This window comes from Cololabis saira, chromosome 18, assembly GCF_033807715.1.
Source record: "Cololabis saira isolate AMF1-May2022 chromosome 18, fColSai1.1, whole genome shotgun sequence".
Taxonomy (NCBI): domain Eukaryota; kingdom Metazoa; phylum Chordata; class Actinopteri; order Beloniformes; family Belonidae; genus Cololabis; species Cololabis saira.
In genome coordinates, this window is record NC_084604.1 from 27272078 (window position 1) to 27297737 (window position 25660).

The following is a 25660-nucleotide window of genomic DNA, read 5'->3' on the forward strand; positions in this document are numbered from 1 at the left end:
CAAACCGGAAGAGGGGATGTTTGGCGATCAGCTAAAGAGGAAAGGGATTGTCAACTATTTTTTTGTTGCCATTGAAAGAATTGTGTCACAGTAACTGCATTGAGGCTGCTAAAGAGGTAGCTGGAGATTTAAAGCAAATATTTCTTCCTCCCACGTTGCCGTGCACACGCACAGCCACACGTATATCGCTACTGTCGTCCTCACTGTAACGTTAGACGGCTAGCGTGTTAGCCCCCGGAGCTAACAACTTTTCATTCAACGCTGCCTGTTTTCCTCTTTGTTGTTAGCGGAGAGGTGGCGGTGGGAAAACAGTTTCGGGCTAACGGGGCAGCAGCGGGGTGCTGTAACTCGTTGTTTTGAGTAGTTTATTCCCATGAAAGCCGAGCCACAGCAGCAGGCTGCTGCGTTCAGTTCTGCCTGTTATTCCTGCTTTATTGAGCTGAGCTTAGCTAGCACCGTTCCCCCCAAGCGAGCTGCTGCTGCGTTAGTGAAGCCACACAGGGCTGGGGCAGCTGTCTGCTTGAAAAGTTGTACTTTATTTACCGTCTTTTGTAACACGTTTGCATATATGTGATATCTGATCTCCATCTTTGCCTCTGGTCTAAATGAATTAATCCATTAAATGTTTAAAGTGACTCCTCTGATATCTTGCAGATACCTGTGTGAATCATGGTGCTGTCAGCTTATGCGTAGCTGAAGAGCCAGATGAATTGGTGCTGAGAGTGAGGTAACTTATTGTTATTCAGGTCAGAGGTGTCAAAAGTATTCACATTCATTACTCAGGTAGAAGTATAGATACTAGAGTTTAAAAATACTCATGTAGAAGTTGAAGTATCAACCCAAGTCTTTTACTCAAGTAAAAGTATAAAAGTACTGGTTTCAAAACTACTTAAAGTATAAAAGTAAAAGTAATGTAAGGGGGAAAAAAGCCATTATGGACAAAAGCCATTGAAAATGAATGCATCTTAGTATAATGCAAATATATTAAAGAACCATATATGTGTACTATTGAGCATTAACATGTGTTTCAAAGAGCAGGAGATATGATTACTAGTTGCCTATAAGTATTGTAATGGTGCAAAAAGTCAAACTTCAGAGGCATGTTATCATTTATCCTAACGTTTATTGGAATGTACATCCAAGTTTAGTTGCAGGAATCTGAGGGAACGGATGTAAGAACAAAACTGGACAAGAACATCTGTGCCACAACCAAATTCACTCTATCCGGATGGAGCAATTTAACTGGATATTTTTTTTTAAAGGCCGAAATGAAATAGAGTAACAAGGCTGTTTTTAAAATATAAGGAGTAAAAAGTACAGATAATTGCGTGAAAATGTAAGGAGTAAAAGTAAAAAGTCGTGTGAAAGGAAATTTTCTACTTAAGGTAACCAAGTATTTGTACTTTGTTACTTGACACCTCTGTATTCAGGTTAAGGTCATTTAGCTGAGGCTCCTGCTGGCATGGGGGACTGTGAATAGAAATAATTTAAACAAGCTTTATGTTACAAAATACAAATCAATGTACTTTTTTTTTTTCTTCAACATTATTCCCTAAAATGTCTTGTTTTCCTGTCCATCTCTGAAGTGATGGTGATGATAGTCCTGGTAATGAGTGCGTGAGTGTTGCTGCACCTGTTGCTGCACCACACACTTCCCCATGGATTCCAACAACGATGAGGCTCTCGACATCATCATCACCAATGTGGTGGCAACATTCAGGACCAGATGTCACCTTAACCTGCGCACCATTGCCTTAGAAGGAACCAATGTCATCTATAAGCCTGAAGTTGGAGTAAGTAAACTTTAAAGGCAGAATATCATTACATTCAAATTGAGAAGGTAAAATAACATATGTTGGCTCAATGAAATTTACCCTTTGGTTTCAGAAAGTGCTTATGAAACTTCGGAAGCCGAAGATAACAGCGTCAATCTGGTCCTCAGGGAAAATCATCTGCACTGGAGCAACAAGGTAGACAGATTCCACATAAAATGCCTACACTTGCACACACTAATCAGCACATGTATGTAAATGTAATGTAAAAAGCCCCACAAGTAGAACTGGTCATTTTGAAAAAGAACCTTTTTTTTTTTTTTGCGATTAGACAATTTATTTCTCCCACCAATTTATTGTTTATGTGGCTTTAATGAATTGATGGGAAACTTCACGACCAACTGTAAACGATGCAGTGATGTTACCATTTCTCTATCTTCATTGTCCTGATTTAATCAGTTTTTTCCAAAGTATAGACACCTCATCAGTCATTATCTTGCTTATACGATGGTGTACCATGGTAAATGAAAACTGATATGAAATTATGACTCGTAACCTGATTTTGCTTGAAAGCCTGAAACAATCATTTCCATCCTATAACAAATTGTCATACTAAAACAGTATCCCAGTACTTCAGTAAATAGGATCAGACCTTTGTTGTCATCTAGCCATTCAGCCACGTCGTTGCTCACAAAGTAACAGCAACATTCGTAAAAATGACAGTTGATTAGTTCTGTTGACAACAGGTTGAAGTAGACATTTGAATAATATATTGGATATGAGATGAACTGTTGGTGACTGATTCTATGCTGCAGTCACCATCATGTGATACTCCAGTGAGAAAGGACAATGGTCTGTGGCAAGGGTCTTCAATTCTGGTCCTCTAGGTCTGTTGTGCAGCGTGTTTCAGATGCTTCCTTGCTTTACCACACCCTGATACAAATGACTTTGTCATTAATAGACTTGTGCAGACCTTGATAACAAGCTGATGATGACCATTCATTTGAATCAAGTGTGTTAAAGCAGGGAACCTTTAAAACATGCAAGACAGCTTATCAGTCACAAATGCGAGAAGCGTGTGGGTGGCTGTTAGCGTTTTATATAGGTGTGCTTGCTTCTTTATTACAATTCTTTCCCATGTCAGATCGTACAGTATAACAGTATTGTGTTGCCAATCATTTATCCTCTTTGTTTTTTCAGTGAAGATGAGGCAAAGCTGGGTGCTCGCAGACTAGCTCGCTGTCTGCAGAAACTGGGCTTCAAGGTGAGAAAAAAAAGACAAATAGCTGCTGGTGAACAAATTTGCAGTTGTCAGGTATATATTTAATGCTTTGAAGATTCAAATTCAGCGTAACAGATGATTTTCTAGTTCAGAAAATAATTTAGTTTATAAGTCTTTGGGGTTAATTGCTTTGCAGAATCACAGCTGACTGTCTTACAAATCTTTAAAACACCACTGTTTGTAATAATCTATAAACAGACTTGGTTAATAGCTGCGAAAAGCGAGACCATGGTAGGTTAGTGTCTTACACGACTTGCTTTACTGTGATGGACAAAATAACTAGTCCCTTGAGAAATTTTGATTAAGAATCTGCTTCAAACCACCACTTTTATGACATTTTCTTTCTTTTTTTTTTGAAGAAAACATTTGCATTATTAGGCTATGATCATAATTGTATGACACCTTACTTCCCATGTGTGCCAGGAGACATTATTTCTCATTCCTCACTACAAACCAAAACTCAAGATCAAACTGCAGTCAAGGTACATAGTCTATAATACAAAAACTTATGATTTAATACTTTTTACAAGTATATCTCAACCAGTTAAGAGTTCTTTGCTGCTTATTTGAAATGTATTTATTTATTTAATTTCCTGTTCCTAAACTGTAAGCGGAAGTGTGAAAGTATTGTAGTGGAGGAGGATATACTGAATACGGTGAAAGAGACGGGTGGGCTCTGAAAACAGAAGTATAACGTTTGTTTGTCGGTGTCAGTGTGTTGAACTGTCGCAGTTGATCAAGGGGCCAGTAAAGCAACTCTTCTCCAACCTATCGTCCTAGCTTTCCTAAGTATTCATATTCTGTTTCCAGTATGCTTCACAAGCGCCTTTCACATTGGTGCATACCCCGCGTTTAACACGCTGATCTAGTGTTTCGCCTGTCCTTTTTACATTGATCGATGCAGGGTGGCATGTCGAGCTGGCCCGCAAATAACTCTCCTCCGAAGGTACACAGGTTTAATTTAAACAGAACTAAAGTTGGGTGGCAGGTCCTGGGAGGGATTTGTTGATCACGTAACCTGAGTAGAACCCACCAGGGGAGTTTAAGTTTTAAAAAAAAGTAATAATAAATAAGGAAACAGTTGATGAGAGTAACAACAACAACAGGTTGTCACAGGTAGGGCCTATATTTTGAAGATGAGTAGGCTTCCTCGGGAGGTCCGCGAGTCGAGGACACCATAAACCGGCATATGTCCGGAACCATAAAGGATGGTCGGTTGATTGAACAACTGGCCACAAAAATAACAAACCGGGGCTTTGCCAGAACAAAAAACCCAGCCAAGAAACGCTCATCCCAATGTTCGTTCATCCTCATTTCGAAAATTACATCTATCTGCTGATGTCAATCAATCAATAACTTTATTTCTCCCCAATGGGGCAATTCATTTTGCAGCAATACACATATACACATAGTAAAAAAAGGACAACGAGTTTAAATCTAAAAATCCAATCCAACCCCCACAACAGCTACCTTTTCCTCATGGAATTGAGAAGGGAGATGGCAGAAGGTACAAAAGAATGTTTATATCTATTAGTTTTGAGAAGTGGAAGTCTGAGCAATGTACCCGATGGGAGAAACTGAAACTCTTGGTGTAGAGGATGGGAACAGTCTGATAGAATAGTTTTTGCTTTCCTATACAGCTGTTTGTTATACAGGTCCTGTAGAGTCACCTGAGCAGAGCCAATTATTTTGCTACAGACATTAACCACCTTGGTAAGAACAGTTTTCTGCTTTACCCTAAGTGATGAATAGGATAATACGTTAATGTCTACCAGCTTGCGTTATGTTACGTGGAAAACGCCTTCCGACTCACCTTCAGGCACGGGATGGCAAATAACACACGGGTGCAGAGCAGCGGTCGTTACCTGCTGCTACGACCACGAGGCCATGATCAACAGAGGGTGCTCTGTACATGTAAATGCTTTCATGTTAGTGACTGTGCTTGTATGTTTTCTGTTCAGGTGAGGTTCTCAGCTTTCAAAGTTGTGAATGTGCTGGCAGTGTGCTCCATGCCGTTTGCAATCCACCTGGTAGACTTCACAAAGAAAAACCGGCCCATCGCCAGGTAACGCAGCAGCGTGCATCACAACCACTTGTCGTCCCCCCATCACTAACATCATTGTGATCTTTAGTTCTTAGGTTGGGATTTAGCCTTCTATAAGCTGTTGCACATTTACACCCAACATGTCAATCAGTGATCTTCCATGATTCATGGACTCTTTATATGATGCTAAATTAGTCTTATGTACTTTATACATCTAGTTATGGAACTTTAAGTACAGTTTATTATTTTGGACAGATTTTACTTAAATAAGACTAAGATTTGTAGTCATTTAACTTTTTTGTAACAGTGTTTCTGTATTGTGGTACTGATAATTCAACTGGATTCACTCACGTTGTAAGGATAATATTTATATTTTAAGTATCTAAATGTGTTTTTCCAACATTGACTGCTCCATGTTTGCTTAAATGTCCCATTCTCATGGAACACGTATAATTGTGGTTTTGTGCTTCTCTTTTTAGAACCCTTGTCATTAAAAAAATAAACAAAAACTTTTTTTTTTACGAGCATAGGGGGCCCTCTAGTGGTTGAGACCCTGGTCATGAGAACGCAGTAGAGTTTAGTTTAGCTGTTATCAGGCTCTCACAACTGTTCTTTACATTCTGAGTGACAAAATGACACGTGTTGATCTGTTTCTATGTTTTTGTTTTGTTTTTGTGACAGTTATGAACCTGAGCTCCATCCTGCTGTTACATACAGGATCAAAACTATAAAGGCCACTATTCAAGTGTTTTCTACTGGCAGCCTCACAGTTACAGGTATGAAACGCCAGCATAACAGCACACACTGACCTCGCTTATCCTCCTTTTATACTGTCATTTTGAAAAGAGGCAGAACCCCCGTATATATTCTAAGGTTTTGTAAATCTTTGTAAATGGGCTGAAAGATGAAGGGATGTAAAATAAAATGCATCTCACAATTTGGCAAACTGCAAATGATGCAGTGGAAAAAAGACACGTATTATTAATATTGATATATATTGAATAAATGAGTGAAGCTTGATCTACAAATACCAATTGGAATCTCAATATCTGCCAGAAACATCAGGGATACTTTACCCATATTTAAAATAAGAACACCTGCTCCCTACCAGATCTTAAAGTCATGTGATACCACTTAGTGGTGATCAGTTACTCACGGCTGCTACTTACCCTCTTAATTCCTATAAAAGGTTCTTCATAGTTTTCACACACTGCTTCTGACTTTTAGTTTAGTTTTCACAAAAAATGTTAAGACTTGTTAAGGACTAAATTATTATTTTTTTTCCTTAATTCTTATATCCTAATAGTTAAAACCTTGGAGCTGATGGAGGGTGCACTTTCCTTTTTTACTGCATACAGCTAGAGGGCACACCAGCGTAACAGATTGACGCCATGTTGTCTTATTCTTATTGTTGTTCATAGGCTGTTATCGATAAAGCGGTTTGTAAATAACCCAATTCCTCAAGAAATCTTTCTGGAGTGAAATAGTTTGTGTGCCGCTTGTATTAAGCTAAGCTGAATCCACATCACGGAAATGATGATCTGCTGTTTCTGCTATAGTGATGCCTTTTGTTGTTTTTATTTAGTTTCTGTGTTTTTTTTGTCTCGCCCTTTGTGTGCTGATTTAGGACCAAACGTGCAGAATGTTGCGACAGGAGTGGAGCAGGTCTACCCGCTACTGTTCGAGTGTCGGAGACCTCTAAACAAATGAAGACAAAGTGCAAAGAAGAGGAGAACGATGAAAGAGGACTCGAGACTGACAAGGAATCACCTTCTCTTTGGATGGATTTGCTTGTGTTGTCTTTATGTGGCAACAGCCATGAACTGGATCTCCGCGTTTTCACCACCCGGGTTGGAATTTGGGAGAACGTCAGTTGCTCTTGCTCTCAATTTGCTTTGAGTGTTTTTGCATGGACACAAACCGTTTTTAAATATTGCTATTTTAATCCATGACAGTGGTAACCAGTGCTAAGAGTCTGTATCTTAAGCCTCAGAAGCCTTTTTACTAATTATACAGTCGTCCTTTAGTCTTTTCTTTAAAAGAATCTCCGTCCACGATCCGTTCGTAGTGACGTGTCACGGGTAAACGATATCCACTCCGTATTGATGAAACAGTTGAGTGTAAACATTAGTAAGCCATGTTTTTATTTTTGCAGATGCAGATCCCTTCCATCAGAGTTTATATTTGCTTCCAATTTGCATTGTTTGTTTTATCAGGATGTACAAACCTTGCCATTTTACTCCTCCTTTCCAAATGGTTTGACACACTTGTTGAGTTTTGTTTATATATATATATATATATATATATATATATATATATATATATATATATATATATATATATATATTCAAAACCTTAATTATTTTAACACAATCACTGATAAGTTAACATTCAATATCAGGTTTTTATTGTTAAGAATTGAAAAGTCATTGAAACACTGTCCACCGTTGACTTGTATGCAGCAAACCGAGTAGCAGAAAGTTCATGTAAAAAAAAATGTTCATAACTCTGGCGCCATGCAAGGTTGATTGGCAGCAGTAACACTTATCAAAAGGTCTTGGAATACATTCATGTGAACTTTTACAGCAGCATAGAAATATATGGCAGTGGAGCATAAAGTAAAAAAAAAAACAAACATTTCTCACACGACCACTGTCTTGAACAGAAAGCAGTGTTTTTAATTGCCGAATAGCTGCTGACTGCTCTGTTAAGCTTTGCATTAAAAAGGCAACAGATCCTGTAGTTATGTTTGTATATAGTGTATGTACACGGATATGAAAGCTGTTGACAAGAACGTTGATATGTTGTCTGTGCGTGCAAAGTACTTTTGGAACCAGTGTCAAGTGAAAGTTGTGACACTTGAAATTTTGTATTTTGTATAAAAAGTAAAATGTTTAAAAGGCCCACTAAAACAAAACTACAGTTGACTATCTTGTTTTACTTATTTGTAGTGTTTTTTTTGTTGTTGTTTTTCTTGTCCTGATCACAGATGGAGTGCAGCATTTTCCAGTTTTATAGAATATCCCAGAGAAGGACGCAGAAAGTTTCATTGTTAAAAACTATTACAACTATATATGCAAAGAAGATGCATATCGGTATCAAAGTACAAATTTAAAAAAAATGTGCAATTTTTTTGTGAGCAGATCATCCTTAAAAAAAAGAAAATATTCCACTCATTTCTTACTTTCATCACCACTTTAACTCTAATAGTTTTACATCTTAAATTATCTGCCAACATTACCATTAGACCTTAAAGTTTCTTTCTTGATTGCTTTGCTCGTGTTTTTAAGTATTCAGCAGCCAGCAACACGCATGTGAATTAAAATGCCTGTTCCCCCAACATCCGAACGAGTAGACGAAGAGGTTCTGCTGTATGTTTGCATTATCCTACTCAAGAGTGTGCCACCCAGCAGAGAAGCAGTGTTAATATAATAGATGCAACACTGCAAACTTATGTAAAAAGGTTACCTTAAAATGGGGAATCAATCCATTAGTTTCACCATTAACTCTGGTTTAAGCTGGTTTAAGTTATCTTTCTGGTTTGGGACTTGGCTTTAATACAAAGCAGAATTCTGTCCCTGACGTGCTGCATGGAGCTGAGTGATGCCAGCTAATACTGCAGGGGTGTCGTGTTTTTTTGTTTTTATTGTCCTGGCTCTTGATCCTCAGGTTGGTTGGGGGGGGGGTTGCTCTCTGGAGAGATGTCAGACTTTTGCAGGACACACTGTAGCTGTGTTCTTGTTGATGAGGCTCTCTTGATGTTGCGGCCGCCTGAAAATCTTCAACTCAAAATTTTTCCTGTTAAAGCAAAAGAACAACAATAGAATTCAGTTTTACAAACTACTTTACTATAGCCTGGCCAGCCATCCTAATTCATTCAAATAAACGAGTCTGGCTTCGAGTTTGATTTCAAGAAGTTGGTGACAACTGTCCCCGCTGGATGCTGCTGGATAGGCGTATGAGCAACCATGGAAACGAAGCGTGTGTCATAGCCAGAATGACAAGCAGATGAATTTAAACAAAAAATACCTAAAATGCGTAGAAAGGAGTAGGAACTCCAGTAAATGACTGCTGCTGGTTTTGTAGTAAAAGCTGTTTAATCAGAAGTGATTTTAGCAATTCTGCCACCGTTCTGGCTCTTAGGAGTAGGGGCTCTTGGACAGAGGTGTCAAGTAACGAAGTACAAATACTTCGTTACCTTACTTAAGTAGAAATTTTGGTTATCTATACTTCACTGGAGTAATTATTTTTCAGACGACTTTTTACTTTTACTCCTTACATTTTCACGCAATTATCTGTACTTTTTACTCCTTACATTTTAAAAACAGCCTTGTTACTCTATTTCATTTCGGCCTTTAAAAAAAACTATCCAGTTAAATTGCTCCATCCGGATAGAGTGAATTTGGTTGTGGTTGTTTCAGATGTTCTTGTCCAGTTTTGTTCTTACATCCGTTCCCTCAGATTCCTGAAACTAAACTTGGATGTACATTCCAATAAAGGTTAGGATAAATGATAACACGCCTCTGAAGTTTGACTTTTTGCACCATTACAATACTTAAAGGCAACTAGTCATCATATCTTCTGCTCTCTGAAACACATGTTAATGCTCAATACTACACATATATGGTTCTTTGATATTTGCATTATACTAAGATGCATTGATTTTCAATGGCTTTTGTCCTTAATGGCCTTTTTCCCCCCTTACATTACTTTTACTTTTATACTTTAAGTAGTTTTGAAACCAGTACTTTTATACTTTTACTTGAGTAAAAAACTCGAGTTGATACTTCAACTTCTACAGGAGTATTTTTTAACCCCAGTATCTATACTTCTACCTGAGTAATGAATGTGAATACTTTTGACACCTCTGCTCTTGGACCTCCCTGTAAAAGTCTCCTCAAAGGCCTGAACCTCCTTATCTTGTTCCTTGAAGACCCTTCCATCCAGGAGGAAACATCAGCTCCAACTGATTCAGGCCTCTGAGGATTACCATGACCAGGATCTGTTTACACCAGCCTCTCGTCTGAGTCGTTGCACAACGCCCGCCCTGTTGCAATTGGCTCAGTACGTGCTGTACCGGTGCAAATGTGAACGAGAGGGTTACATTTGGTAGGGGGGGGTAAACTTTGCAGCGTGACCGTGTACGACTGGCCAGGCTAAACTCACTAGGTATGTGTATGACTCAAAGTTGTCGCCTACTTTTTAGCCAGCTCTTTTGATATCTCCTCCAGTGTGCGGCCTTTGGTCTCGGGAACACAGAGGATGATGAAGACCAGCAGAACAAAACTCATGGCAGAGTACAGGAACATCACATTGGGAAGCCCAATCCTTTCTGGAAAAATAAGATGCAAGATAAATAAATAAAATACGTACGAGGACGATTCTCACGGCAAAGACGATGGAGAACATCTACACAAGAAATCCTACACACCTGTGATGGTGAGGAAGGTCATGGAGATGAGCAGGTTGGTGGCCCAGTTTACCGCCGACACCACCGACACAGCCCGACCTCTGACTCCCATTGGGAAGATCTCACTGAGAACCACGTAAACCACTAAAAAAGAAGAAAAAAATACATTATTAGAGTCTTGAGCAGAGGCTCTAAGAGTCTTATCGCAGAAGCTGGAGCAAAACATTTTTATTATCTATTAACCCAAACCTTATTAGTGGTAAATAGCCTTGTACTTTGTACTTAGTTGTGCAACAAGTTTAAAAGCTGCACCCACTGAATTGCAGAACACAAATTCTCTCATTTCTGAGTAGGGCTGGGCGATATATCGAGATTTTAATATATATCGATATATTTTCAAACACGATATGGTACGAGACAATATCGTTTATATCGATTTAAATTTTTTTTTTTTTTTTTTTTTTTTTTACATTTTTTTTTTAATGATTTTGATATAGCTTATTTTTTGACAAATTGACTTGAATGTTTTATTTGAGATTTGCACAAATGTTTTGTTTTTTGCACAACTGTCAACCTCAGTGGAAAAGTCTGCCTGTTACTGTCTACATTGTATTTTAATTTAATTGTTATGCAGGAAAGGGATATTTGTTTTATTTTATTCAAGAAGCATTTTTATTCTATATATGCAGGCAGTTTATTTTTATTTCATTTGTTTTATACATTTTGATATTGTGTTAATAAAGGTACCTGTGTGACATTTGGCACGAGGTTTTGTATTAAAACTGACTGTTTTTTTAAGGGTTTGCCTCAGAAAAAAATGAAGCTAACAGAGATGCTATGCTATAATGCTTTGGGGGAAACCCCAATTAAGGCACAGAAAAAATAGAGATATATATCGAGTATCGCCATTTAGCTAGAAAATATCGAGATATGACTTTTGGTCCATATCGCCCAGCCCTACTTCTGAGTATTGACCACTTATTGGGGAGAAATGACACCTACGCTGCAATTCTTTCAGGTTTAGCAGCTAATGTAAGTCTGTTCACAATGTGGGCAAAAATATAGATGGAAAATTTCTCAGAAAGCTCATAACAGGGAAGAAAGTGTCTCATTTCAAGCGTTTGGATATTTGTGCAAAGTGAGAGGGGGAGAAACTCACTTGGGCCGAGACTGACGGAGAAGGCCGCCACGTACACCAGCAGGCTGATCAATGACGCCCACCTGAGCGAGGAAGACACGGCGGGACTCCTTCCCCCAGCCCCGTCATCCTCTGCGTCGGTTATCCCGGCCTCGTGCGCGCCCCACTGACCCGGGGGCTGAGTGGGGAAACTGTCACTGCCGTCCAGGTGAAAGGAGGTTCCGTTTAAATCCCACGGAGCGTCCGTGTGGTTCAGACCCGCCTGGCTCTTACACAGGCTGGTCAGGTCAGTGCGGCTCTGCATGGTCAGCGTGCCCAGTGCAGCCAGGGACATCCCCATCGCCACGGCGCCCACGCACAGGAAGCTCTTGGGTCCCACGCGGTCGACCAGCAACACGGCGGGGATCGTGCCGACCACTTTGACCACTCCGAAACCCGTGGAGGCCAAGGTGGCGGCGGCGTCGCTGTCGAAGCCCACGCTGCGGAGGAGCGGGGAGGCGTAGGAGAGGATGTTGGGCTGTCCGGTCGCCTGCTGGAGGAAAACTAACGCCACCCCCGTGAGCAGCCGGGAGCGCAGGTTGGCCTTGGTGCTGAAGAGCTCCCAGAAACAATACTCCGATTCTTCCTTGAGTCCGGTCTGGATGTCTCTGAGCTCTGTCGCCACATGCTCTTTATTACCGCCTCTCATTCTTGCCAACACTGACATCGCCTGCTCCACTTTCCCCCGAGCCACGAGGAAGCGGGGACTGGGCGGGAGGAAGACGAGTGCGCCTATCTGAAGCAGCGCCGGGGGAATTACAAGTCCAAACGTGTACGCCCACCCGTGAGGCACCGTGGCGAAGGCGTAACTGCAGCCGAATCCCAGCATGACCCCCAAAACCAGCATGAGCTCGTACAGCGTCACCAGCAGACCCCTCCTCTCCCTCGGAGAGATCTCCGCAATGTACAGACAAGCCGCCGTCCCCGACAGGGCCGTTCCCATGCCGACTATCACGCGGCCCAGGGTGAGCACGGCCAGCGAGGTCACGGAAACCAGCGCCACGGTTCCTCCGATCACCAGCGCGGCACTCAGGAGCAGCGACCAGCGCCGGCCGTAGCGATCCAGGACGGGGCCTCCGGCCAAGCAGACGAGGAGCGCGCCGAGCAGCTGGGAGCTCACCAGCAGTTCCTGCTCCCTGCAGGAGAGCGAGAGGACGCCCCGCAGCTGCAGCAGGACCCCGGAGGTCAGGCCCATCTCGTAGCCCAGCATCAGGCCGCTCAGAGAAGCCGACACAGCTGCGAGCACCACCAGCCAGCTGCAGCCTGCACAGAGAGGGATTACAGTTACATTCAAGAAAAAGTCTGGTGCTTTTCTTTTTCCTCACAGATCTGGCCACACAAGAAACGACTCAAGAACTTCAGTGATAAACTGATCTACCACCACGTAGGGCTGGGCGATTTTGGACAAAAATAAAATCCCGATTTTTTTCTCTGAAAACCCGATTTTTGATTTTGATTTTTTTGGTAAAACTACAAAAGACAATGGAATAAATTGTTTCAAATATTTTATCTTTATTTTTAAAGAAAAATAGCAAACAAATTTCCCTATTGGAATGAAGTGTAATTGAAAGATGATGTAAATCCTCCTTGAAAAAAGTGACAACATTTACAATTTTCTTGACCAAACAAAGATGACTAGACGAGCTCTGTCTGTAATGCAGCCAGCTGCAAAAACATCGTCTTAACATCGTCTTGATTAATAAATCCGATTTAAATTTAAAATCGATTAATCGCACAGCCCTACCACCACGGTAAAACCACTACCAGGGTATATCATAATTCACCACTCTCCACATCTCCAATACGTCATATCAGACCAAAATGAAATGCTCAAAGAAATCAGGGACGTCCTCTTATCCATGGAAACCCCATCTGCCCCAGGCAGAGGATCCACATGCCATCCTGCTGTCTGACTGCGTGACACTCCCACACGTCTGAGGAACTAAACCTAATCAGATTAGTTGAATTTTGAGGCTGGTGGAACTGGTTTCTACATTAACAATGTTATGAACCTGAAGTCAGGGCCGCCGCAAGGGGTGTGCGAATCGTGCGATGGGGCCTCGCACGGGGCCTCGCGCTATGGGCGTTTTTTTTCTCCAATTTTCTTTTTTTTCGTTTTTTTTTCCTTTTTTCCCTTATAAATATCAACAGTCACGTTCCATTACAGACCTAAATGTGTACTAGTCTGTGCATATCAATAAATATATGTGCAATGATGCGCGTGTCTGTTGTTCAATACAACTGATCAGACCAAGTGCAGACACAAGGTGCTCTGATCCAGACGGTGGAGTTGGAACAAACTGTCACACAATGTCGAGAGAACGAGACAGATTCAGGAAATTTCCATCAGGGGATGAAAAAAGAAAAAAACTAAAGAAAATGGAGGAGTTTAATGCCTCTCTGAAAGGCTTGTTTGATAAATTTGTTACAAAAATCACCGATCCGACCGGGTCTCAAGCAGCCGCGGGGCCCCGCGTCGAGGCAAGAGATGATGATGAGGCAGGAGAAGATATCCAGTATTTTGCTAATTGGAGAGTTAAAATTGCACATATAGACACCCGATCCGACCCGAAAAACCCCAAAGTTTTGCGAGGGCCCCCCCCAGCCATTTAGCACAGGGCCTCGCAAATATCCCAGACGGCTCTGCCTGAAGTATACACATTTTGGAAAGGTGACATTTAATGAGCGACACAACTCATTCTGCCCCGGGTTGGAATGATGTCTGCTGCTTTCCACGAAGAGTATGAGGAACATAAATGTCCACCTGTCCTCAAACCGATCATGATCCCATCAGGGATTCAAGATATACACTTGTGTTGTCTGTTTTCGTTAAATCAACCGATTGGAATCTGATAAAAATGATGATGCCATCAGCATCAGGACCAAAAACCAGGGTCAGTGATAGTCTGCGGTTCTATCAGGGACATTTGTGTGATGGCAGCATTAGTACAGAGAAGTACACTGAGATTTGTGACTGAGGAAGAGGAGGGTCTGGGTATTGGACTGGCCTGTCAGCGATCCTCAGCTGGATCACACGGCTGCACACCTTCAGATGTATTTGCAGGAACAATCAGACCAAATAACGACTGAAATTCATAGTTATGTCATATTTCAAAAATGAAGTTCACAAAAGAAAAAAAAAGAAATTAATATCTTGGGTTCATGCTGTTTGCAAATTAATAGAAAATAAAGTGGTTTTCTTCACAAGAAAGGTGTTATTTGGTTAAAACGTGGGCCAACAAGATGATCCTTCATGCCTCCTACCTAATAACCAGGAGGATTGAATAACTGTGCTATTGTTTACTTCTTGCCAACCAAGTTGCTGTAATGAGATTAAAACCACATTACACAGAACAGCCAGGGGCAGTTAGCAGATATTTCATCGCGTCAATCCTTTCCCCGCTAAAACTCTCAAGGAACGACCCTTCTGTCAGACGTTTCTGGAGGCAGCCGCAGCTCTCTATCTCCCACCCCGAAGCTTCCTAAGCAGGGCTGATTGCCTGGGATTAGAGGTCGGAGGTTCACACGGAAAACGACAAGGCAATCATGAGAGCCACTGTGTGTTTAATGAATGATGGTGACTGTTGCAACCTGAAAGATTAGAAAGTGACGGATAGAACACCGATGAACTCAGCGGACACGGTAGCTTTCATTGGTTACGTTGGGATTATTCCAGCCTGCTGCACCACGTCCGACAGAAAACAACTTCTCTTGTATTTAGTACCCGTGATCAGCCCATTAAAGTCATTTGTAACATTGTAATAACCGTGGTGTAACAATCAACAAAAATTGAGACACACATGCAAACTGCAGGGTTCCTATCTCATCCTATCATTTCCCATAGACCAGGGGTCGGCAACCCGCGGCTCTAGAGCCGCATGCAGCTCTTTATCGCCGCCCTAGTGGCTCCCTGGAGCTTTTTCAAAAATGTTTGACCTTTTTTTTCCTTTTTTCTCTTCTTTTTCATTTTTTTTCTTTTTTCCTTTTTTAATCTCGACATTTCAACTTTTTTCTCGAAATTTTGACTTTTTTCTCGACATTTCAACTTTTTTCTCAAGATTTTACTTCAACCTTAATCTTGACATTTTGACTTTTTTTCTCGACATTTCTACTTTTTTCTCGAAGTGCATAATGAAAAAATCTTCCCCCAGTTAGAACTAATATTGATACATGCAGCATGTGTTGTCTTCATTTCTAAGGCTGATACAAGACTTTTCATTTTTTGCGGTTCCAGACACATTTGTTTTTAGTGTTTTTGGTCCAATACGGCTCTTTCAACATTTTTGGTTGCCGACCCCTGCCATAGACGATATCATTCCTGCACCAAGAAGTACCGAGCTTAATGTTGTGTAACTTAGTTGTGAGGTAAAGCAAACGTGAGCTCATGGATTCGTATAATTTGGATACCGCTCTAAATTACTTTTTTCAAACCTGAGAATTGCTGGAGTGAGCTTGCTATCTCCCTTTAGTGATATATTGGCAGCGTGGAGGTATTTTTGCACCGGAAATTCCCATCAGCACAACTGCAACAAACTCATTACACAAGGCAACATTTCCAGAGGTGGGAAAAATGTTGCTAAATATAAACACATGCAATCTTATCAAGTTTTTAAGTAGCCATCACGTGAAAGAACATGAGGAGTTTATTCAACCAAAGTGGAGAAGACACAGGAACCACAAGATTAGTATTAAATACAGCAGGAATACAAAGTTAAATCATTTGTTTTTGTGAAATCACAGGTAGGTTGGTGAAAAGAGAGGGAAATATGGCATTAAAAAAACTCTTTCGTCTTTTGCGAGTTTCAAAGTTTGTACATTTCTACATCAGGTTTCTTAGTGAACTATATACTGTATAGTTTTTAACTGTACACAAAAACTATTTACTTGTAATAAACACTTTGTAAAGTAATTTTAGCTGATACTTGTACAGGAAACAAGTAGTGCTGGACTGATCGTATTGTTTTACTCCCAGATGAAGAGCTCTTTGATTTCTTCCTTTTTTTTGTTCAGCCACATAGAAAAAGTTGGGATCAACGTTCAAGTTAAAGGTACAGTAGGAGACGCGATTCTAATCTGTTATTTAGCAGTTTTTCACAATCCAAAACACATCCATCATCCTTCATTGAATATCTCCTCACCATTTTCTCACGAGTCCACTGTTTAAAAAAAAAAATAAATAAAAGAGAGGCGGGTTTGTAGTCGTACATGAACTGGTGAGGAGGCGGGGCTTGGGAGAGTTTACGATGGGGCATATCAAATATCTATCACTTACCCTACCTTTGATAAACAACACATGGACGCAAACCTGCCGGTTTATTTATTACGTGTCAAAGCACTGATTGCAAAACAAGCTTTTGTTTTTTATAACCGTACAAAAAGACTAATATTAAAGAATACATTTAAAGCCAATATTTATCATATTACAGGTATGGAGGTTTAGTCGCTGTTAGCACACAGTTTAAGGCTTGAAGATGGGTTTGTCTGATGCTTTGGTTTGTCTCTTGCTGATGTCTTCTTCATACCAATAAACAAGCACATTTTCTGGCTGCAGAAGGAAGCCGTGTACCCTGACACAATCCTGCTACCATGTAGAGTTTCAGCAGCTAGCATTTACTGTGTAGTAGGGCTGGGCGACATATAGAGATTTTAATATATATCGATATATTTTCAAACGCGATATGGTACGAGACAATATCGTTTATATTGATTAATTTTTTTTTTTTTTTATGATTTTGATATAGCTTATTTTGTGACAAATTGACTTGAATGTTTTATTTGATTTGCACAAATGTTTTGTTATTTGCACAACTGTCAACTGTCAGTTATGCAGGAAAGGGATATTTGTTTTATTTTATTCAAGAAGCATTTGTATTCTATATATGCAGGCAGTTTTTTTTTATTTCATTTGTTTTATACATTTTGATATTGTGCAGACCTCTGTTAACAAAGGAACCTGTGTGACATTTGGCACGAGGCTTTGTATTAAAACTGACTGTTTTTTTTTAAGGGTTTGCCTCAGAAAAAAATGAAGCTAACAGAGATGCTATGCTATAATGCTTTGGGGGAAACCCCAATTATGGCACAGAAAAAATATCGATATATATCGAATATCGCCATTCAGCTAGAAAATATCGAGATATGACTTTTGGTCCATATCGCCCAGCCCTACTGTGTAGCCTCCATTTAATCACCTGACATTTGCGCTGAGTCTATGATGTTTCTTTCAACTCTTGATGGGGGCGATGCTTCCAGGTGATCCATTTTACAGTTTAGCAATGATTGACATCACACTATTCAAAGTCAGTGGTACACAGTCAATGTTTCCAACTTCTATGTGGTTATTCTAACTTGGTCTCTTGGCCTTTCACGCTCTTGTTTTCTCTCCCGTCATTCCCTTCTTGAGTCCCTTTGACGCCCACTGTAGTTCTTAGTTTGGTACATTTTTCACGAGACTCGCAAGATGGGAGTCCTAAGCTCTTTGGGCTGGTTTTTGCTGATAGTAGAGACCGGAGACTTGCTAACACTTCCTAAAACATTCCTTCAAATCAGATCAGATGGCGTAAAATGAAAAAAATCCTTTGTGCTGCTTTAACAACACTGCAAGTATTTGACTACTCACTAAACAAGCATCTACACTTTGTTTTACATCCTTCATCAACTTTCAATTTTATTTGTTCAACATTTTCCTGCTTCTTTCGCATGAACCTTTGGCTCGTAATCCATCACACGTTTTCAAACATAACATTGTCACCTGTGTTTACCGTAGAGAAAATAAGGTTTCCGTCATGGATATTGGCTTTAAACTGTTCTTTAGCCTTTTCTCACGAGCCAGATAGTGAGGTACATCATTTTCAAAGAGAAATCCCAGTCTAGTTTGGAATTTTCTATTGGTTATCACTAATTTCCAATTCCTGAACTACTTGCCCACCCAGTTTTTCACAGAATACTGTACTTAAAGATTTAGGTTTCAATACCAAGCACAATATAAAATACTTGGATGTACCCAGATGCAGTCAATTTATTTAAACTGCCCCCCACCCCCAAAAAAACCTCAAACTATTTAATTATACACTGTTACGTTTCTGAATATTTAATAAAAGAATGATTTGTTAATGTTTTTAAATCATGAATTGGTGCCGTGTGAAGAGTCTCTTACACAACGCTGAAACTCCACCTCCAAGGTCACAGTTACACAGATATTACTATGCCATAAACAGCTTTTGGCTTCAACACAGATAACGGTTTTTGGAAATGGTCGTTGTAAATAAGAAATAGTGCTCTAATTTCAGGAGTTTGAAAAAGGCTTTGGGGAATTCATGCGCCAATTTCATGGAGGATGATGACTGATTACCGAGGTGCCCGGATAACTTTGCTGAGCATCAACTTCACTTCAACATTTGACGGGCCGTCGGAAAGGTCATCAAGATTTCTCAGTTCATCTGATCTTTTAACAATCTCTGCACACTTCTGACATAAGTGAAATAACCAGCTTGTATACCCAGGGTTTATACAGCAATCCTTATGTTAAATTTAATACCAATTTAATACCTTTTTCACTACCTTCAGATTAAAAAAAAAAAACTGTCACAACATTAAGTGTTAATCACGGACATTTTAACATTAATACAGATTTTGAACTATAGAACACTATACAGAACAGATTTATAGACTCATTGATGTTGACCAGATGTTTCACATCTATTTCACTTTGTGAATGACAATAAAATAGTCTGCTTAAAATGTAAAAGGTAAATTAGAGGTTCATTAGAAAGGTTCTTCTCGAGCTCTACTACTACTTTTATGTCACTGTATTAGTATCTTTTTATCTTCATTTATTTATTTATTTTTTAAATGTTATTGTTATTATTTGTTTTATTTTTTGTTCATTTTTATTTATTTTTTGCTATTCCCAAAGGAAACTTAATGATGATAACCATGGGGGGATGGATGGGGAGAGGGAGAAAAAAAAAAAAAAAGGTATGTTCATCTGTTTTGCTCTGTATTGTGGAAACAATCTGCCAATAAAAACATATATATAAAAAAAATGTAAAAGGTAAAAAATAATACCAATTTAAAAAAAAATAATACCTGTGACAGTGAATTTAACACTTTTAATGGCCTTAAATTTGGCAATTTTCATTTATCACTTTTTAAAACCCTGCGGAAACACTGATACCAGACTAAAGTGTTTACGAAGGAACGGTAGATTCACCCAGTTGGCAGGAGGCCAGATGTACCAGTGTCAACAAACAGATATGCTCACTCCTGAAGCTGGACTAATGTGTTGAGTCCAAACAAAACAATGACACACCTTTTGCTGAGACCTTTAACCACTTAAAAGGGAGAGTTGCAAGAGTTTTATCGAATGCTCGTGTTATAAAAGATATTACTGGCATCTGTGTGTACCTGGTGTTGTGGGTGCAGCCAGTTTCTGGGTCTCAGACGAGTCGCTGCCTGGAACGTAGGAGGTCATCGTTTTGGTCTCACTCTTGGGGTCCATTATCACCCAGAACTACCAGTAGGCCTAGGGTCAAAACACACACACACACACACCAACACAAAACACAATGGTTTTAATAAGAAGGAATTAAAATCGTGCAGAAAATAAAAAAAACATACTGATTTTGCACAAAAGAAAATACATTTGATTTCAGCTCATCCCATGCACTTTCTCTGCAGGAGAAAAACAGCATCCCCTCAAAGCCTGGTACCCTGGGAATAGGACCATACCAGCTTTGAGTTTGTTTTTCCAGTTTCAAGTTATGTTTTGCTGACATGACACTATTGCAAAAGTGAAGGAATTTTCCCCCCAGCTGTCACTAAAAGGTGAACATGTTCATTTATATGGCTGAGCCCACAGAATGGGACAACTCCCTTTTTCATGCGCGAGTTTGTTTTCCCCCCACATTTCCTGCAAAGCAGCGACCTGAGCAAAAACCTTGCAATCTGTTTTTCAGAGGCCAGAAATCCTAGGAAATCAGGAGACTAAAAACGTCATTGCAGGAGAAAAGAAACAAAGGGAAAAGAAAAGAAAAGAAAAAACACTCCCCCACACTTAAAAGTGCAAATTACACGTGCTTCGCTTCATAAAAGGTCCTTGCCATGCACTTGGGTCTCTATGGCAACAGCTGGCAGTGGCACTGTCCCTACCTGAGGTCTCAGCTGAATAAGTGATGTCGTTTTAGAGTCGGGTGAGCCGGCCCATTCGCCCTTTTCTGCACGCAGACTTTCCTCTTGATGAAAACTTCTCTCGCTCGTGTGAGTCCACGCGTTCTGCTTGTTATGGTCAGATATTTGCTTAAACCACGCCCCTCTCTGTCTGCGCTGGCCAATGGGAAAGAGTGGGCGTGGCTTCAGAACCCACAACCTTCATTCCTATTGGTCCAGCCGTATCAAGCCGGCAGCGCTCACAGAGAGTTGTCTGCGATGAATTAATCAAGCCTGAAAATGATTTACTGCCTTTTATGATACCCTGTACGTTTCTCTGTGTCAGTTTCCCAGATGGGACTGACTTTATCTTTCTTTGAACCGTTCATATCATTATTTTTTTATCACTTTTTACCACTTTTTCTATCATTAGCACCAGGGGCGAAAATCCCGGGGGGGACAGGGGGGACAAGTTCCCCCCATTAGTAAAGCTGTCCCCCCCTAGAATAATTTGAGACAGAATTAACAATTTTGCAACAATGCAGTAGTATTTAGTAGTGATGCACCAAAAGGAAAATTTGTGGCCGAAACCGAAATCGAAAATAATAATAAACAGTAAAATCTCATTACACTTAAAAGAGTCATCACCAGAAAAATAACTTGTTATTTGACAATTTTCACCTGTTTCAAGTAAATTTTCACTTGAAATAAGTAGAAAAATCTGCCAGTGCGACAAGATTTATCTTCTTATTACAAGCAAAAAAAATCTTGTTTCACTGGCAGATTTTTCTACTTATTTTAAGTGAAAATCTACTTGAAACAGGTGAAAATTGTTGTTTTTTTCCAGTGATGAGTCTTGTTTTAAGTGTAATGAGATTTTTTTAAACTAAAAATGAGTCATTTTAACTACAAATAAGACAAAGATTCTTGTTAAGATTTTGGGTTTTTGCAGTGTATTATGTCAGATGTGCTGTATTATTGCCACCTTCCACCTAATACCATTGTTTTGTATTACTCTAAGAAAGGTCTTCTGCCTGTTTGCGAGATAGAGATGAAAATGTCAAAATGCTGTATTAAAGGAAGGCTAAAACTTTTATTCCTTGTCCCCCCCTGGATTTATTCTCTAAAATTTTACTGTTTATTGTCCCCCCCAACTATGAAACGGGATTTTCGCCCCTGATTAGCACTATTCAATAACCAGCAGTAAAGGACACCTGTATCAATATTGCTCCTTCACTCATACTGCAAGAGAAAACAAACAGATCTGCCACCTGCTGCTGCACGAGGTTCCCATGTCCCATATCTGCCAGTGCTCCAGGACCGAACCGTCCCACCTGCCCCTGTTGCTTCACAAATGACAGAATATATCCCTCGTCGTGTTTGGCATGCACTCCTTGAGCTTGAACTTGACTTGCTTTTCCTGAGATGCATTTAGATCTTCTGACCTATAAAATCCAAAATACCGCTTGCTTTGGTGCCACTGTCACTGGACAGCTATGTGTAAAAGATGTGCTCACGTGCTCACATTGTGTGGATGAAACATCCCTCATGGGGAGAAAACACTCAATACTTGTTTTAATGAGTAAGAGACATTAATAGGTAACTTGACGTGATGAGTGAGTACTAGTCATGAGTAACACGGTAAACCTACAGGATATACATTTAAGTCAACTTCATGTTTCAGAAGACATAAACAAGAAATTGCTTGCACAGATTTGTGCGTGTGTGTGCATGCATGTGTTGCGTAATGACTCAGTGACCAAAAACACTGGGGGTGGCTGACTTGTTGGCAACTGGGTTTTCCTGTGTCACCTCATAAACCTTAGCAAATCCTTCACCAGCAAGCTACAGATATCTAATCAGGTTTACTCCTATCAATCAACATTGTCAGAATTTTTCCATTTAAATTATTTTCAAATGCAAAAATCAGTTCCATTTTTGTCTGTTCTAACAGACCTTTCAAAGTATCTATCTTTTATTTAAGACATTAAATCTCAACCTTTTTTTGATCACTTATCTCCCAGCAAGTAAAAGGTACTAGTCAGCAGGAGGATGTATTGATTGTCTAAAGGTCAGCGTGTGAGTGAGATTTGTTCTAAAAGGAATGTTTTCTGCGAATTGAAAAATGAAAGGAGTATTCAGATCACTTAGTTACAGAACAGATTAGATCAGTGCTATCTATAAAATGTACCATAAGTCTAAAAATCGAACCAAACTTAGACAACAGACTTTATTACATATTATATAACAATGTCATTAGTCATATTAAAAAGTACGGAGCAAAGAGCATTGTGTATGCCAAGGTGGATTTTATTTCCAGTTCATCCTACAGTGGTATGATATTGACTTTCTGGAGATTGTTCTTCCAGCAACAACTTGTCATCTATCCTTATTTAAAGCAGCACAATTGGGCGTTTTCTATTTCATTTGAAAGAATATTTCCCTACTAATAAAAAAAAACATTATTGAAGTAACTTTGGCCTTTCATGCAGGTAATCTCTGGTGACAACTGCATATTGCTCTACAGTGCTATGCCACACGTCAAGAACAGTGGAAGTAACTTACTGAGCTATTGTTGACAGTGGCAGAGGTGACTAAGACTCGACAAAGTAAAGTTAGGAGGGAAAATGAGAAAGGAACTCAGCAAGAGTCCAAACAAACCTCATACGTTTGTAAAAGTGACTTCACCTTCACACCTGTTGGGGAGATCTGCTGGGATGCAACCATCTTACGTCCTTTTTGAGGCTCATGTGGAACTAAGAATGGTTGCAGTTTGTTGAGGCTGGCTGCAAAAGCCAGTCAATCTGCATTGACTCCCATGTCACAATGACCAACTTTAGAGCAGAAATAAACATAATCACATTAATCTCAAGTATTACATTTATTTCTATTATGATTGATTGACAGTCGGCTCAACCAATGGTTAGACGTTACCACTTCCGCATCTGTAATCATATGCTACCCGCCTTAGGGAAGCAACCAGCTCATCTAACGACGGTCGGCTAAACACAACGGCCATTTTTGATGTTGCCATCGAGTCAACACGTTAAACGGTATATTCCGCTGTAAATGTCCGATGACAATCCCACAGATACTTCAGGGGGGATCGGCTGAGGGAGCTGGGAGCCAAAGCTAACTTTTATTAACATATGGTAGGCGAGTTCCAATCAGCTTCTCGAGTAATGTAGCTGAATGCAGCATGAAGAAAAACAGGCTTCAAAACCGCTCTTCTGAAACCAATGGATCACAGGACCAAATGCTTCGTCCATTGTTTTATAGTCTGTGGTTTCCATCAGTGGGAGTTGCAGAGTTCCAGCAACGGCCTTCAGGAACCTTTAAGGGGTGAAAAAAGTTCCTGTAGGGCAAGGCAATGCAAAGCAAGTTTATTTGTATAGCACATTTCAGCAGTTCAAGGTGCTTTAGATAATTAAAATATGAAAAGTGAAAAGGAGGGGAAAAAAATGTACAATTCAGTGTCAGAATAAAGAAAAGTTAGACTTAAAGCAGCACTATGTAACGTTTCCACCTTAATCTAATATTTCCAGAGTCATTGTGATGGTACATCAACTTCCAACAGGTTTAATGACACCTCTGTCATGGTCTGAGGGGTCTGTATCGCCTTCACTGGCACTATGTAACTTTGAGGAGCATGGTAGGAACCCTGCCACACTACTGGTAAAGCACTACCGCTTTTGTCCGAAGGAGCCGCAAAAACTCAACAAAAGCTGAAAGTTACATTGGGCTGCTTTAAACTACAGCTACAATTTAGTACTAAAATTAACATTGTTTAAAGTGAAAGCCCAATAATTCAATAATTCACACAAATTACAGTTTAAGTAATAAACAATTCTCCAAAAAATGGATGCAGCCAAACATCCAGTCAATGACAAAGTCCCTTCATGTCTTAAGTACTATTGCGGCTGACTCCAGTAACTCCCTCACGCCAACAAAAAAATGTTCTTTTCCATGAACCAAGTCATTTAATGATACACAGAGGACAACATACCTCTCTGGGCCTTTTTTCTACCATTTTCACAACAGATAGGACTGCTGAAATGATACAACAGCCAGCGAGGCATTGGCTGATGAGTCAGAATTACGGTAATGTTCTACTGTTGCATAAAGGCTTCCTGGATGTAGGCAAAGCGTGACTTGATGGGCTGGAACTTGTTCTATCCGACCTAGGGCACACTTAAATGATAACAACATAACCAAACCTCCAAAGAAATCAATAGAAGAAGCTGTTTTGTAAAGGAATCTTAAGGTGAGTGAACACAAAATCAATCAATCAATCAATCAATCAATCCACCCAGCCATTTTCTATACCCGATTCATCGATAAGGGGGTGCTGGAGCCTATCCCAGCTGTCATCAGGTAAGAATCGGGGTACAGATCACCAGCTGAAAACATAATCTATACTTCAATTTCATTTGTTTACATTTAAAATTGATCAAAATTTTTTATTTTTTTGCATCTGGTTACGTTAACGTTATGATGTAAGAAAGTGTAATTGTGTTATGAAACATGTTGTTTTGAACATTAAGGTTAGTTAATGATTCTTAAAAAATAATTGGTTGGGTTTTTTTTGCAGTGTCAGTCATTGATTACTGAGTGACTGAAAGAAAACTTCAGTCACTCGACTTGCCACGCGAGGTTACACAACCGTTTCTATTATATGCCGGCAATCTGTGCAGACGTGACCTACTGTAACTCGCCACATCTGGACAGAAATAGATGGGTACATATGCAAAAAGTTTTAGATTTTAAAACAGGCCATAATAAGAAATCTTTGAATATATTTTACTCTGAAAATACACTTTTTTTTTTT

At 39.9% G+C, this 25660-nt stretch overlaps 2 protein-coding genes across 2 annotated transcripts; one reads left to right on the forward strand and one right to left on the reverse strand.

Annotated features, from left to right (window-relative positions):
* tbpl1 (TBP-like 1) lies at window positions 1-8015 on the forward strand. Its single transcript, XM_061746541.1, has 8 exons — window positions 1-116; window positions 655-727; window positions 1587-1793; window positions 1888-1970; window positions 2973-3036; window positions 5016-5119; window positions 5780-5874; window positions 6726-8015. The coding sequence occupies exons 3-8, from the start codon at window positions 1659-1661 to the stop codon at window positions 6806-6808; spliced, it is 564 nt and encodes a 187-aa protein (XP_061602525.1). The 5' UTR covers window positions 1-116; window positions 655-727; window positions 1587-1658; the 3' UTR covers window positions 6809-8015.
* slc2a12 (solute carrier family 2 member 12) lies at window positions 7404-20936 on the reverse strand. Its single transcript, XM_061746540.1, has 6 exons — window positions 20836-20936; window positions 20092-20209; window positions 11668-12948; window positions 10530-10652; window positions 10298-10430; window positions 7404-8896 (listed from the first exon to the last, which is right to left on the reverse strand). The coding sequence occupies exons 2-6, from the start codon at window positions 20183-20185 to the stop codon at window positions 8803-8805; spliced, it is 1725 nt and encodes a 574-aa protein (XP_061602524.1). The 5' UTR covers window positions 20186-20209; window positions 20836-20936; the 3' UTR covers window positions 7404-8802.
* Window positions 20937-25660: the final 4724 nt, after the last annotated feature.